The sequence below is a fragment of the Haplochromis burtoni genome, unplaced genomic scaffold (genome assembly GCF_018398535.1).
Source record: "Haplochromis burtoni strain Fernald_Lab_line unplaced genomic scaffold, NCSU_Asbu1 Contig_96, whole genome shotgun sequence".
NCBI classification, from domain to species: domain Eukaryota; kingdom Metazoa; phylum Chordata; class Actinopteri; order Cichliformes; family Cichlidae; genus Haplochromis; species Haplochromis burtoni.
The window spans coordinates 1,650,603-1,667,365 of NW_024582457.1; the positions used below are offsets into that span (position 1 = coordinate 1,650,603).

General features: G+C 39.4%; 1 protein-coding gene across 3 annotated transcripts in view; it reads right to left on the bottom strand.

Moving 5' to 3' along the window:
- Nucleotides 1–15,926, bottom strand: part of zmp:0000000755 (phosphofurin acidic cluster sorting protein 2) — a 42,777-nt gene extending 26,851 nt beyond the window's left edge. For all 3 annotated transcript variants that reach the window (XM_042222879.1, XM_014335133.2, XM_014335134.2), the window contains exon 1: nucleotides 15,585–15,926. In XM_042222879.1, the coding sequence (XP_042078813.1) occupies nucleotides 15,585–15,796 (212 nt within the window). In that variant the 5' untranslated portion in view covers nucleotides 15,797–15,926. The remainder of the gene's footprint in view (nucleotides 1–15,584) is intronic.
- Nucleotides 15,927–16,763: the final 837 nt, after the last annotated feature.

Below are 16,763 nucleotides of genomic sequence, written 5' to 3' on the forward strand. Positions count from 1 at the left end.
TGCTATTTGTGTGTGGTCTCCCTTCCACTTAGCAGACACTGGCACACGCTCAAGATAAAAATAGGGGCTTGCAGGAGCCCTTCACAAGTTGCATTAATCCTCCCTTTTTTCTCTTTCCCAACATTCCCACATTCCCAGAGAGACCCTGGGGTGGAATCATAGCACGCCTGTCTGTGCCAAATGGGACCAAAGCAAAACAGTGTTATCAATCCATAAGGAAAGGCAGGGTGAGTGCAGAATTTATAAAACAGTCTCCAATTCAATAGTTCTGTGAACAGGCAGTGGAAAGGAAAGATAAGTGACATATTTTCTGTTTCCCAGTTGATAAGAGTCCATGAAATTCCTTTCAATTTCAATGCTTGTGCTGGTTCAGCCAATAAACTGCCTGCTAAGCTTTTCTGATTGAGTTATCATTGTGATACACTGAGTTTATTTATGTTAGAATCCTGGTTATAAGGTCTTTACAGGCTGAGTTTGAGAGGGGATTACAGCCTACAAAATGACTGGAAGGTTGAATCGACACCTGCTCAGACAGTTATTGATAAAAGTTGAATGTTAGGAAAGGATTTATACATTTGTCGTGTATCTACCATAGCAGTGACCTTCACTGGTAGACTAATGAGCCCTGTCACATCACACAAACTGCTCTGAAACAGCTAAAGAAACACAAGAAGAAACTCACGGTTTTGACCTGGCATTCAAACTCCATACATCACACTCTGATCAACTGTCCTTGCATCACCTACAGTACATTTTTACCTTCAACAGAGAAGAGTGGACTAAGAATGCTAAGTTCAAATAGTGCTATGCGTAAAGACTGTACAAATCCTAGCAGGACGCTTAAGTTCACCAATGACTTCCTTTCAAATGGCACGTCAAAAATGATGTCACAACTGCTGGAGCGTGGTGGCTTTGGTATAATTTTGGCTGCTTCAGCCCGGCTGGTATGTCATCACTCAGCTGCATGAGTAATGCTTCTCCATCTAAGTCCATTAGCACGCCCAAGTCACTCACTGCACCATTACTAACTGTTAACCTTTTCTGCCTCTAAAGCAGAGCAAGGTCATTAGATTGCATGGCCATTTCCGCCTTTTAGATCAAGCAGACGTTCAGATATCATCAAGGAAATCAAAACTATGGAGGTGGCAAATGTTTCCATTTGTGTTAAGCAAGTAAAACAATCCAGACAAGCAAGGAACTGTTCAGACAAGCAGAGGAAAGATAAAGGATTTGCATGGAAATCTCTGTAGCTGAAATAGCAAACACAACAAACCTTGCCAACTATAAACACAACCTCATTTCTCTGGTAGTTTATTGCCAGTCATCAATTTTTTCTGGTCTAACCATGGAACTAAAACTGTATTACTGCAATGAGAAAAATCAATATAATCAACACTTCTTATGAGACAGATGGAAGCTGTGAACTGGCAAAAAAAAATGTACCTTATAGATCAAATGTTTCTCTTTGCTGTATTTGGTTTTAGGTTTAACCAATCTTTTCTAATTTTCCTCGGATGCAAAATAAACTGTGAAGTTGCTGTTGTAAAAGACAGTCTGTCTGTAGCTACACTTGAATCCTTTCACTTTTATCTGTGTTGGACAAACAAAACAACTTATCAGGCAGTACACTCAAACAGTTGTGGCCAAATATTTGGTTCCAGATAAGAGCCCTGTGATTGTGGGTTGTGGAAGGGTTTACATATCATCTTATCTTTTCTCTCTGCTAATAACAAATAAAGGTACAGAAGTAAAAGACACATTTGAAGTTTTAAAAGTTCAGTTTTGTATAAGAATAATCCTTTCACCCTGTCCCAGAATAAGGAAATAACAACAGAATTTGCAGAGTCATAGTCAAGCCAATCCATCTCTACCTCTAAAGACTGAATATTTCGGTTCACCCCTTATCAAAGAGATGTATGAACATCAGAGGAAAATCAATTTTGAGAGGTGGATTAAAAGGTGGACAGCAAAGTAGCAGTCAGTCAAACACATATTCTGCACCGCTAATAATTCTTTTTGTTATCTACTCTCTGCAGCCAGGCTGGCTTTCTTTCACGAGGAGGCCTGACACAGGTTCCTCTGGAGTCAGCTCTTTGAGTTTGACACTTTAGTAAAATTATATGACTGTGTGGAGACTGCTTATGTCACATACACACTATATTTCACTGACTTCAAAAGCTATTTAAAAAAAGAAACTAAAACTCAAGACTGGAACCCCACGGACCTTAGCTTCCCATCATAAGACTGGAAATGGACATGCACCTTATGATTGGTCAGTAATCTGATTCCTCATTTCGATCATTCTTAGAAATCTGCGTAGACTTAATTCATTCCAAAGTCTCCTCTCTTTTTGCAAGAATCTCAGTAAAGGTAGCTGTTGTTCAACATTCATTAGCTTAAACTCAATCTGTTCAACTCGCCGATTTAGAGTGCAAGTCATCAAAGGATAAATGTTACTAAACTTAAGTCATCAGTCAATTAAAGATAAGCTACAGGAATGATTGAGTATGCCGTCTTAGAAAGAAAAACTGAATCACTCAAAATAAAAAAAACAAAAACTGGAATTAGTGCATGTCTAATGGAAATCTTGGGGCTGAAAGTATTTATTATTTCCACTGTATGCAGTTTCACTGTTAGGCTGACAACAATCAGCTTACTACAGAAAAATACATCATCACAACATCAGTTAAGTGTATTTCTGGCGTGAACGGGCGTTCATTCTGTCTACATCAACATCTTTGAAAACTGGTTGCCCAACATGTACTGCTCCTTAGGAGTACATGCAGTTACTATCACCAAACTATTCCTGGATATCTGTATTTGCATGTCACAGGTGATAAGAACACTTCTAAATTTCAGAGCCTATAAAGAGCCAGCAGCTAAAGTAATCAAAATTCCAAGAAAAATAAAAGCCCTATTTTGATAACTGTGCTTGCGCAGGATGACTCTAGCTGGGTTTTCAGCTTCTTCACATTTTTCCAATGCACATTCGTATCAGTTGAAATGACAAACACCCGTAGCTCTTCAATGCTTTCTAATTTGGACAGTTTTTTTTCCAGTGACCAAAAAAAGAAGAAGATCTAAACATATACAGGACCATCAAAAGGTTTATTGTGCAAATATGGACATGCTTCTTTACACAAATGAATGTGCAAATGTGCATGGTGCTGAAAGGGAGGCAAACAAAGCCTCTGAATTTAACTATATGCTGCCTAAACAAAAACACACTTTTGTAATTCATCCTGTAATCCCTTGGTCAGCATTCTAGTTGATGTTTTGCCAGTTCCATGCCCTCGGATCACTGCACAGCAATTGTCAGTGGCACAAAGCAGAGGGAAGTGGTAGATGGAGGATGAGTGATGTAACAGAGTGCTCAATGAAAAAAACAGTCTATGGTGGATATGTGCTGGGGGGCTTCCAGATAAGGGGGGGAATGCTTTTAGTGGGTTTAACGTATTATTTTACGTATTCTCTGCTGAGATGTAAATGTAGTTGCATTCATTCTAATAAAGCACCGCTGAGCATAATGCAGTGCATGAAATTCTTAAGAAGGCTGCATATGGTACCAGCTTATGCATGGGGGACTGACAAAAAGCAAAATTCTCTGCAGTCCATGTCCCTGAAGAGAAAAGCTACAGCACTGCGTTCCTCAACAACACTATTATTTTTTCACATCTGGTTGCATAACTTAACCCAAATAAAAGTTACGCTAGTATAAAAGCTACTTCTACTTAATATTTCATTCACTTACAGCAAAAAACAAGGAAAAGTCTATTCATCAGAGGGTTCGCTTATGGAACTCCTGAGTTTGTCTGGGCCACAAACCAATTATGTTCTCTGTCTTTTTAATATTTTATTCATCATCTTTCAATCAAACTGCAACGAAAGTGAAAAGGCACAAAACAAAGCCCTGCATTCGCTGATCTAAACTCCAACACACCCACTTAAAAGTTCTGTTTCACATTTGTTAAAGTTTAGACAAATATGACAAAGCAATAGAGGCTGCAAAGCAGTGGCAAACGTAAGTGTGATACGACATTTGAAAGTTGCTAGAGTATTTTTTAAATACAAATATAAATTATGATTGATGAGGACTAATACATGAGACCAAATATATCAGTTTAAACAAGTTCAAAAAGTAGAATGTGCCATGAGAGCTTAGCCTGCACTTAGGCTTGCATGCAAAAGCTATTTTAGCCCCCAAATATCTAGTTGTTTGTGCCAGATGGCCATATGCTGGTTGGGCTTTAATTCCCTGAATGAAATCTTCTGATGGTCACAGTGACAGAGCAGGAAAAGGCTTTGACCAGACAAAGGGAACAAGAGAAGCAATTAATCTGGTAAAACCTGATTTCTGTAGTATTTGTGTGAGGAAAAACACACATGGCCATAACAATATAAAATTGGAAGCAAACATATCTTTGATAAGACTGTCTCTTCGTAGAGTGGTGTGTATGGTGCCAAAGAGGTTTTAAAGCTGCAGTCATAGACTTTGGGGGACCGTGCTGTCTGTCCATATTTATACCAGCACATTGCTGAATGTCAAAAGGCCAGAACTGAGTCAGACATTACAGAGATGGCAGCTTATCCCTTAACAGAGGGGTGTACTACAAAGCGAGATTAATGACTTAGTGAGCTATGTCAAGATTAAAGTCAGGAGTTTTCTGTGTCACAAAAGCAGCTCTCTTTACCTGGCTAAGTTATGCAGAACATATATCTTTTTTTATCCACAACATGTTATAAGTGAATTATAGATTTTTTTCCTGCTGGATGGATGGATGGCTGTTAAGCCATCCCTTTCTAAAACCACTGCGAGAAGTGCAAACTGTTTTTGTTGCACTGTCACAGGAATATGCATGTATACAAATGGTGATGCAGACAATGTATTGATCAAATTACACTTGACTCTAATCGGCTGCTTAGTATCTTTTACTCCCCTGGAACTACTACTAGAACGTAGAGCACACACCATGAATACTGCCTCATTAACACTAATTTTAATTTGATCTGCCAACCAACTGAAGTGCTTCCCACATCTTTTATTAGGCGCTGCGACAGTAATATATAATATTTAAATGTATCCAGTTTAACGCTTCAGACTTCTAATGTGCAGCTGTCACTGTAGAAATAAAGAACAGCACCAAGAGTCCACTCAGCCATAATATAATTAACTTGAATTTAAATGTTTATTTTACCACCCGGTGTCATAAATCCCAAGATAAACACTTTTCTGCAGAATTAATCTCATCTTATTTATAACAGTGTTGCGTTATATTATGTTAAAGATCTTGATAGAATTTTAATCACACGTTTATCATCATCACCATCATCTGCTCAACTGAACATCCCTGATTGGAGCTTGGTGCACTCACAGGGATCGTTTTTCATGTAAGAAGACTCATATAATCTGTGAAACTCCTTTTTTGTGAGTGTGCAAAGGCCCTAAGCAGAAAGCCTAGCTAAACAGAAAAGTTGACAACTGTTATCTCCAACTGAGAATTTAGGCTTTGTCAAGCCAGCTAACACAAAGTAATTCTGGCTGTCTTGACCTTCAGAGTATACCCCTCTGAGGTTACTTCACTAAGTCAGAATCCTTACAATGCAATCAAATGCTCAAATCTTTTCAATATCAAATACTTGAGCTTGCAGATAACAAGTCAACTCCTGCTGTGATTAAATCTACTGCCCAGTTTTTATGGTAGTAAAACATATAACAGCCATAAGTCTGAAAACTAAAACAACTCAATCTTTTTATGAACTGTTCATTAATGTATTTCGGAAACTGTTAACATAACATGAAGCCAACGTTCAACTCTGAAGCAAGGTCCGCTCAGTTGTGATGCATACTCCACTATAGGAAGTGCTGATAGCATTGCAACTGTTGATTCACAGGCACTGAGTCTATATGCACGATTTAAGGAATTTGCAAGAAATTCGCTAAAGGACACAAATCAACTTTTCTGCATTTAATTTTATAAATAAAAATAGCAAACCTAAACTTATCAGTAACATCAGCTGACTATGTTTATCAAGCTCCAAGTGAAACATCAAAGACTTGTCGAACAGGGTGCTGTCTTTGGTTTCTCTCTTCTCCGGCTGCATGCTCCGTTTATTTCAATAAATCATATTTTGACAAACTATGGCTAAGTGCACAACTTCCTTGGATTTTTGGAGGAACACGGCCACTGGGAAAACCCCAACAGACAGGAAATACGTCTTTAAAAAAAATCTTACACAGATTCAAACCACAAACAGTGTACAGGTTATAATTAATACTGTGCAAAATAGAAATATTGCCATTTAGGAAGCATTCATATTCAATACATAGTTTAAGTCACTGCTGAATTGAACATTTACTTTCTAAAGCCAGTTGATGCATGACTTTCCATTGGTTTCATCAGTCAGGTATGAAAGCACCCTGGCAGATGTGTTTAAAAAAAACAAAGGTAGGGGAGGGATTGGTCATAACACTCTGTAATTAGGTCTTTATGAAGTTCTTGGTCATGAGGCTACCCTGAGCAGTGGAACAATATGACTGCGGGATTAATTTTAGGTAATTTTACAAGTGAGTGGTACACTGCAGCTCAGTGCTAGATTTTATTTCAGTTTGGTGAGTTAGGCCTTCAGTTCTTTACCTCAAATACTCAGATGAAAAAAGATTTATGTCTGAGAAGTGTAAATCAGAGGTTTAAGCAGTATGTGCTTGTTGTGAGGACGTTCTGGTAAACTCCTCTGAAAATGATGGGTAGCAAGTTTATATTCCTGGCTGATATAAATATGGGTTAAAGGGAAAACCATCGTTAGAGGCAAGTCAAAAAATGCAAAGCTTGCTGTTAAGTGACAACAGGAAATGCATGCTTACATCTAACCTGGCCCTATATTTTACCACACAGTAAACCAACTGAGAAAGCACTTTTCCCAGTTGTACTGGAAATCTACCAAATTACCAAACTGGTCCTAAACTGGGTTAACACAACCCAGTAACATGATTTGTGAGTCAGCAAGTAAGAATCCTTGAAACAAAAGCTTTCAGTTGCAGACACTCCCACTGGGATCTTTCAGGCTACTTTCTTATTCAACTCTCCAGCCTCTTTAATACTAATTAAAAATACAACTCCATGTTGCAGTCACACCTCAGTGATCTGACAGTAATTTTCAGGAGCTCAGTAAATAGTTGTCATCCTTTGTTGTGTTTCTGCAGTGGTAAACAGCTCTTTTGTCTCTGCCCTGAACACATATTGGTGAGGTCAGCAACCCGATGTTTGTAGAGGAAATGCAAGACATGACAAGACCAAACATGGCATGACTACAGGCAATATCAGATCCAAAGATACCAGATCATCATCATCACAAAAGAATATAACAAGGAAGATAGTATCTTGCTAGCATGCAGATGATACTGATGATAGATTATTTTAATAAAAGTGTTTATAAGTTCCTGTCTGCTGTATTCAGTAGCTTCCATGTGACTCTTCATTCCCTACTCCAATAGATACGAGTGAATGGTAACTGCCACTGACAATGTTGTGGCTAAATTTTAAAATCCTATCAAAGGTGAATAGTATTCCTGCTAGAAATATTCTTTTGCAAGTGTTCTATTGGTTTGATCAAAAGCTTAGTAGCGAAGCCTTCTTCCACTCTTTCTGTCCAGCCTAGTGACCAGGAAAATTCAAGTTTTTGATTTTTTAAAGAAGAAACAAAATATTGAAAAAACTCAATGGAGGATTTAAATTAAAAAAAAGAAGGCAGGGCACACACAGGGCTAACATTAGGTCAGTTTCCTCTAAATCTGGGACTGTTATTTGTTGCCAGAGATAGTTTGATAATTGTAAAACACAATATTACTGGATATCATTTTATTCATTATATAAGTATCACTTTCTGATGCTAGAGTGGATCAGTGAATGTACACAAGGCTCCATAAGGTTTCTGTACCCCTCCAATTTGTCATGACTGCTACTATACTAACAAGGACACCAAGTGAGCATGTGCCCTCAAAGGCAAATAGAAAGTAGTATAAGGATGACAATGGATTCCTGGTGACTAAAGCAGTCCATGTGCACATCCACAAAGAAGTATAATGCAAATCTTATTGTATCGTCATACATACTAAGAAATGTTTGGAATGGCATTAAACAGCATGAATATATTAAAATGTACACAGCCTGTAGGAGACTGGATTTATAGCATGCTGAGCTTATATAAGCCTTTTTAAAAAAACAACAATGATTCATCTTTAAAAGCCATGATGAATGGGCTGCATTGTGAAAAGATGAAAGTGCAATGAAAGGGCTGGCAAGGGAAAGCCAGCCAGACCGCTGCGTTGACCCCGAGAGCTTTGACACATCCATTGCTCCACGTCAGAATAGACCCCAGCTGAGTTTTCATGATATTGTACAGTAAATCTGAAGTCCTTAATCCTGTTTAATGCAGTCTGACAATCTACCACCTTTAATATGAATATGAATAAGCAGAATCAATTTTCAAAGCTGTAAAACCTAGCCAGCAAAGATGTACATGGCTGCTCCTATCTCCAATGTAAGGACACGGCATTGAAACTGAGTGAACTTGATGATATCTTTCAGTTACATTTAAGCATTGCTGACATTTCATCTAAAGGATCAGTGAAGCTTTCCTATACATATTTAATACTGACATATGGTGCCTCTGCTGAGCATCAGACACGATTAGGTCTGCCCTTTAATTCTTGCATCCACCACACCGAATCTGTCTGCTCTCATTAATGATCTGGGAATTTAGAAACACCCTCAGCTTCCTAAGAAAAGAAACAAGAAGAAATCGACTTTATTCAGGTTCTACAGATGATTCGCGTCTGTATTGAGCTCTATGGTAACTGAACCAGATATGGCAGTATGATAAATCAAGTGTAGAAAATATTGCCTGACGAAGCAAGGTTTGCCTGTTGTCATTGCTAATGATGCTAGAAGGACTTCAGCTGACAAAAACACCCTTCCAAACCTGCACTGACTCGTACCATTTTCTGCAAAGTAGACAAGACTTTCAAGAAAGAAAAATGATCAGGACACTGAACTGGGAATTGTGCAAACAACTATACAACGGTCAGCATCAGCAAATAGTTCACTTTCCCCCCTAAAGTGATTAAAAACCTGACACAACCCCACCCCCCATTTTATACATCCAAATGACTAATGGACTAACTGTATCCGTGCTCCAGCTTCTTCAGAGATTCTGCACACAGATCATGTTTTTCCTTTTTATCAGTTCAGCAGTAATTTTAACACCAGTGATAGCAAGGTGAGTAAAAATAGAGAGGTGAGGCCAATTAGGCTGACGCTGTTTGCTGCCAAGTAACAAGCACAGTCATTTTTCCATTACCACAGATAAGCATGTGAACGCAGTATGAAAAATGCCCATTTTTATACCGTGAATCGTTAATTAATGCAGTTTGTGAAATGAAGATGGGAGATGTTGGATCTATGTTAATGATCCATCTTTTTAACATTAATCTTAGACTATGTAATACAAAATTCTCATGTGCAATGCTTTGCGGCACCTAGATTTAAAACAGTAACATCCAATTTTTTGTCCTTAACCAAGTAAGTATTCATATTTAATTTAATTTCACCTCAGTGCAGATCTAACTTAATTCTTTGTTAAAATAAAGCTGCTTGAATTTAATGCACAGAAAAAGAGAAGGTGGCACAACTGCAGTGTGGGTCAACTGATCAAAGACGCATGGACAGAAACTGGAATCCAGACAGTTCAGACTCCTTAATCTGTGATTAGACAAGCAAGCAAGCAGGGCATCCAACTCCATGTTATCGGAGATTTGTCACTCCAGGGACTGTTATGTCCTCATCCAGACAGAAAAGGCAAAGATGCTGATTCTTTTCTGGGGCTGTTAGCCAAAACTAGGAAAAAAATCTTCTATTTATGAGACTCAGTAAGATGAAAGAAATGTTCTTTGAGTATGGCTGACAGTTAAGGTAAAGTGATTTGACTAAGGATAAATATAACTGCACTGCCAGTCTGTGTTTGTTTACAAGAGAAGACTCTGCTAGAAATGTAGTACAGGATTTCAGACTGCCATGATGACAAATCTTCATGTTTTAAAACGGTCTGTCATGTTTTCTCATTCATCAATATCATAAATGTTTTGTGTCTGAAATAATAGTGTCTGTGTTGCTGCTGGCATATACAGCTCAGGAAATGCCTCACTGGGAGAGGTGGGAAATAAACAGTGCAAGAACAAGAGAGAAAATATGAGTTGAGAGACGCTGTCCCCAGTGTGCTTATTTTGACAGGATCCTCCCTGTATCAGAGGACACTTTCCTCGCCTCGCTTGCTGGCTCAGGAAGCTGGATCTCTTCACTAGCAGAGACCCCAGTATCCGCCCACAGAAGAATCTGGCCTCGCTCCCATACTGAGGTCCACGCAGGGGGAAACAAACCTTTCTTCCCTTTGTGAGACATTCAACATGAGCATTCAGTGCATGCCTGATCACCATAAAGCTCAGGGCCAATTCAGCAAAACTTTTCAATAGAGTGGACAATCCACAGCTCAAATCCTGGCTCCGTTCCAGAGAGCAGGTTGTTAGTCAACAACGGAAGGGAGAAGGGTACTGAAACCAGACTGAAGGAGGCTGATTTCAGTTGCACCAGCAGCTCTCTAGTTGCCAGGAATGTGGAATGTTTCCCAAGGAAATTCCTCCTCCTCCAGGAAAGCAGGGAAGGAAACCAAGAGAATTTTGACACATATCAAGCAGTGGGAGTAAGCACGAAAAAGAGGGGCGTGAAGGTGCTGATTGGTCTTCTGTCAGCAAAGTGTGTGAACAGCATGGACAGCATGGAGCCAAGTTGAAATCTTATTTGAAGACATGATAAAACAAAAGGGAACTAGTTTAACTATTAATGTGACTAAAATATGAAACATGTCTTAAAAGAAAGCCACATTATGGATTCTTATTTCTCTAACAAGAAAAATAAAAACGTCACGATCCAGTTACATTTGCAATATTGTCACTTTCAGTATCTGTTTTAAAAATAGAGCTGTCATCCCTCTAAATGCACCTTTGTTCTGAGTTGTTTATATTTTGCATGGGCATCTTGCCAAGTATCATGCCATGAAGTCAAATGTTGCTTCTGTAACAGAGCATTAACAACATGCTCTTTGGGGATGATTCCTCAGCCTAAAAGCTTGCTTCATTTAAATCATTCAAAATACCATATACCATTTAGCATCAGGTGTCAAACAACGATTGTAAACATGGTGCAAACAGATGTGGCGACTGTGTCACAATCCTGAAGGGCACTGGAGGCGGCTGATGTATATGATTCCAAAAGGAAGCAGAGGATTAAGCAGACAGTGTGTGTGCGGCATGAGATTACTAGCTCCTCTTTTCCTGTTATGAAATCAGATTACAGCAGCTCCCCTGCTAAGAGAAACAATACCCATGCCTTGAGATGAAACACTTATTGAGGAGGTGAAAGGGTGAATTTAGATCATATTATCTGACAGTCAGGCGTTCTTTACTTGTACCCAGATTTAATGGTCTCAGCAAAGGGTTAATCACTGAATTTACAGAAAACTCAAAAATAAATCTAAGAGATTAAGGCCATGGATGATACTAGAAACTGCACGCTAACAGTTATGCATGAGGGATATTTTTACATATCCCTTATGCATCACAGCATAAAGGCATAAGGGATAAGTAAAAAATGTCTTGCTGATGGCTTCATCTCTGCTGACCCAGAACAAACATGACACAATAACGTTGCTCTACTTGAGCCCGGGTTTGTTTTCGTTTATCATCTATATCTGCCATACACAACACAAATCTGTTTGATACACTACAGATTGAGGCAGAAGATACAAACATCTGACCAGAGTCTGCAAAGTACACTCAATTACTATCAAGATAAGGCTCTGCCGCTCATGAGAGAGTAAAGCCATCTTGGGACTCACATGAATCACACAGACAGAAAGAAGGACGCACTACTCGGCAGAGATAAACATCAGACGGGAAGAGGAAGACGTTTTTTCGTAGCTTGCGAGCTAACTGAGATGTATTCACTTCTCTGAGTCCAGAGAAATGTAATAGAGGGATCTTTATACACAGAGGATTTAAAAAAGAAAATCCATGGCACGCCAACATTTTCAGATCTACAAAACATTTTCCATTTAGCAACCCAAAGAGGATGATGTTTACTCTGAAAGCAGACAAATTGTCAGCTTGAAAGCAAGTTAGTTATAGCTTCATAATGCACATAAAGCTTTGGACACAATGGAGGTTGGAGAGCTTTTATGGACACATTAGCACGCTGCTTGTTCGTGTGTAGAGATGATGTTGCAACAGATTTGAGCTAGGTGCCACTTTTCAAATAATGTCTGGGCTTGGTTTAGTCTCAGGTAGTATATTTTCAGCTCTTTTAGGGTTTTATCAGTGCAGATGTTTATGAAAAAGTCCTCTATTTTGAACTTGGCAAGAAGCCAATGCTCTCATCCTGCTGAAAATTCTTTATCAAAATAAGATAAACACAGGACCATATTTTGACCGTCGCATTAGTGCCATTCCTGCAAATACCACATCATTACCTCAACAAATTCTTGCCTGTAGACAGCTCAGCTGGATTTTTGAACAGGCCACTAAACTTCTTTAGTTCTGCTGTGTAACCGCAGCTACACCTGTCTCTTTATTATTCTCGTATGCTTAAATAAAGGGGAAAGGATTGGTAAAAATAAAACCACTCTACCAAAACTGTTAGGGTCAAAACAGCTAAGAAAGCACATCATCCACCATGCAGAGCACTGACTAAATTATTTTTTAAATCTACTCTAGTACAAAAATACCCCGTTTTTTAAAAGCTTAGTTTTACATGCATAACTGTATATTCAGCACAATTTCCCAAAATATCAATGAGACACTTAAATGTGTCCAGTAAGCAGGTTACATGAAGATGAATAATGTGGGTATTATGTCCCTCAGCTGTCTTTGGTAAATCTGCAACATCACCAAAGCAGTTGTCTATTCTTTTAAGAGGGGAAAACAGGTGAGACTTCTGCACTTCCCCCCTCCACTGCAATAATAATAAAAACAAGAAAAACAAGGGGAAAAATTATCAGCTTATAAGAAATAACCTGCAATATAAACAGCACGCTGTATTTCACTGGAGGGTGGCAGACTGGCAGGCATGGCAATGCCGGAATCAAAACAATGCTTCTCTAACTATTCCAACAAGCCTGTTAAGGATGGAGCTGTCACAACACTACGTCCAACAGGTAGGCGCCAGAATACTGTATGGTGCACTGCAATAAAACTCTATTTGCATTTGGATATACCCAGAATTTAACAAGCGCAAGATTCTAAAATATGATTTTTGTTTCATCCATCTCCACAGTTAGAAACCATAAATCTGTGCTAATATAATAGCATATAAAAGCTAACAACATGTTTTCCATTCTGACAAAAACATCCTTTCCTGAGCATGGCTTTCAATGGAGCTGAAGGGCTTAGGATTATTTACCATGTTGTAATTATTAGAAAACAACAGCTGTGCGTGATGTTTTGGAGTACCACAATAAAAAACACTCAGCTGGTAACAGCCCCGTGGCCTCATCTGAAACCGTGCCACTTAGCTGGACACCCACATTTGCTAAAGGCCAGCTGAAGAGCAAACAGCTGCACACAACATGGCCCAGCCCCTGAAAGAATGCCAAGGCAGAATCCCCAAAACAAGCCTTGGGTTGGGCTTCATACAGGACTTTTCACACTAGCTTACAATAAACGGTCAGAAAGCACATAAGGCAGAATAGCCTGTGAGCACTATACCTCAAAGCCACCGCATATAACAATAATTACAATAAGGCTTTTCAGGCTGAATAAATAATTGTGTCATGAATTAATATGCCTAATAAGTTCTTCTCCATACATATCAGATCTAACAAAGTATCCCATTCATCAACAAGAAAGCTGTGGGTCGAGTAACAGTGTACCTTCACTGTAAAACTCATTAATAATTCATTGTGATCCTCACCCATATTCATCTCGGATACAGTGCCTTGTACATCATCCACTTCAGAGAACAGTGTAATGACAGACGTGGGAAATCAATGTACATAGTATTGCGTGTTGTATGAATGCACAACATGCTGTTTTCTGCAATCCAGTCTTAAAACTTAACAGATACAACTATCCAAAATAATCTCATGCATTAGTCACTGTGCAGCATTTGCTGTGGCCTGTCCAGCAACTAAATAAATAGTGAAATCACATTTTCAGAAACAGGACTACAATGAAAAAGAGCAGGGAGCTGTATAATCTAAAAGCAGTGCTGTCACTTCAAAGACGATTCATTTTCATTCAAGCTGGCTTTAAATCGTTTGAACCATCACAGCCAAACAGAACAATATTCAACATTCACACAGGGATCTGAAAGATCAGGAATTTTCCCACATGCAATGATTCCGTTCGTACATACATGCTCATGCAGGCACTATAGAGACACAGGCACATATACACACATACGGCACATTGACTGTAGAGGAAACCCTCCCCTCCAAGCCCACTTCTATCCCAATGAGTGGAGCAGATCTAGGTCAAAGCTGATTAATGTGCCCACAGCTCCCGAGAGGTTTCTGGTCAGGTGGCAGCAATGCCTGCTCACTGCTGAAGAATACTAACGCAAAGTGTCGCAGAAGATAACTGATAACGCAACAGGAAAACAATAACATTAAACAATCAAAAGTATTTAATTTCTTGTCATATCCGCTGTTTCGTCATTACTGTGAGTCGCTTTGTTTGTGACTGTTTATTGCTGTCTATAACGGGGTAGTCGACTCCGATCTATAGAGACGTAATCACAACACAACCCACAGCATAAGAACTTAAAAATTCTGGGAATTTCAAATCGCCAGGCAGCTGCAGAACTGCTCGTTTGGTCAGGCAGCTCATGACACATAGGGCTGCAAAAGGATAAAAAGGATGTCTGTTGCTTATGAGACGAACGGCATCCATGCCACTGTATTTATAGATAGTTATGCCGCTATTGGGTGGCAAGCATTCCTTATACCTAATCAACTACAGGCCTATCCGGACATTTATTATGTGCAAAGCTTCATCACCATAAAAAGAACATAAAGGAAACCTAGTAGAATCCGTCTAACAGATGAACTGGTTAGCTGAACTTTTGTTAGCCAGTTATAACGGTCGAAATACATTAAAAACACCGAGTGTTAATAAATTATTACAGGCTTGTTAATTCGTCTAAGCTATTAAGATACAATTGGAAATTTTAACATTGGTACTTTTGGCGCACTGCACCTTAACGTGGCAAAACAAATGTGCATTTAGCACAAAACATTATAGTAACTTCAAAACATTTGCTAGGTAGCTTTAGCATTAGCCACCTTGCTAGTTAGCTTGACAGTTAGCTCCCCAACAGTGTTTTGGAAATGTGAGGCAACTCGTCCGTCCTGCCTAACGTTCCACTCAGCGAGGGCGTTGTTAAAGCAAACGTTAGCCAAAGATTTATTCAACGTTATGGAGGCTTGCAAACATTGTGATTTGTGGTATTTTCACGCTAACATGCCAATGTTAACGTTACCTCGGGACGCAGCTTGGAGATGATCGGTCTATCTCCCAAGTCGCAAAAAGGTTCATGGGCACAGGCATGCTGCCGGAGCCCGAGCCTAGGACCACAGCCCCGGCCAACGCTCCGGTCGGGAGGCTCGTCGGCGCTGGTCCACCACCGCCACCGCTGCTCGGGTTCAGGAAAGCGGCACGGACGCCCCCTCTCTCTACAGCCGCCGCCATCATCACCACAACTGCTTGGGGAGCAGCCCTAGCTAAGTGTCGGACGAACGCGGGAGCCGCTGAACTCCGTTGCTACCTGCTCCTGCTCCTCCACACTGACTCCCAGCTGCTCCCCACTGACTGGAGATGCTGATAGTCGGGGCGGGGCCTGTTACCACTGATAGAGCACGTCGCTGCGTCCAGGGTGGGACATGCTTACTATTATACTGAAATTTAACATACACACGATAGATACATTAAAAAAATACACGTCATAAAAATACTAATCTATCTCTGGCCTTGTTTTAGGTGAAATTTAATTAGTATTTCCATTTAGCTGGGTAAAAGTGCTGGCCTACATTAAAAGTTCAGCCTGGACTTTTTAGTCTTTTTATCCTTTCATTTAATCCAATTCGTTACTGTCCTTTATTTATCTATTCTTTTACATTTTCAAAAAAAGTGCAAATAATGAGTTAAAATAAAGATCAAAATAAACATTCAGCTAGGTAATAGCCTTTTACCTCATTTAATATCTACGGAATCATAACTAAGCAGGTGACAGCCTAAATACCACCAAAACTGATTAGGTTTGTTTTTTATTTTTATTTTCATGTGAATGTGTTTAAATTGTTTACTAATATCAAAGCACTGCACGTCAATGACCCAAACCAAATCTTTTCAGTTATCTTCAGTACTCAAATTTTAATTCAAAATCTGCCCACTTTCAGGTGCACATTTTTTCCTCCTCAAATAACTGTTGAAATGTTATTCAAGATTTATCATCAGTCTTTACCGTGAGTCAGTTATTGCATAATAACACCTGGTACATGATACCTGATTCAGTTATTGTTCTCATAAGGCAGTTGTTGGGAAACGCATTGAGTGTAACTGTGACTAAAGACTCTAGAAACCTGACTTGACATAACATGCTCAGGAGGGTTGGGTAACGAGTGTGACAGCCTGTTTAAAGCACCGGGAAAACACACACACA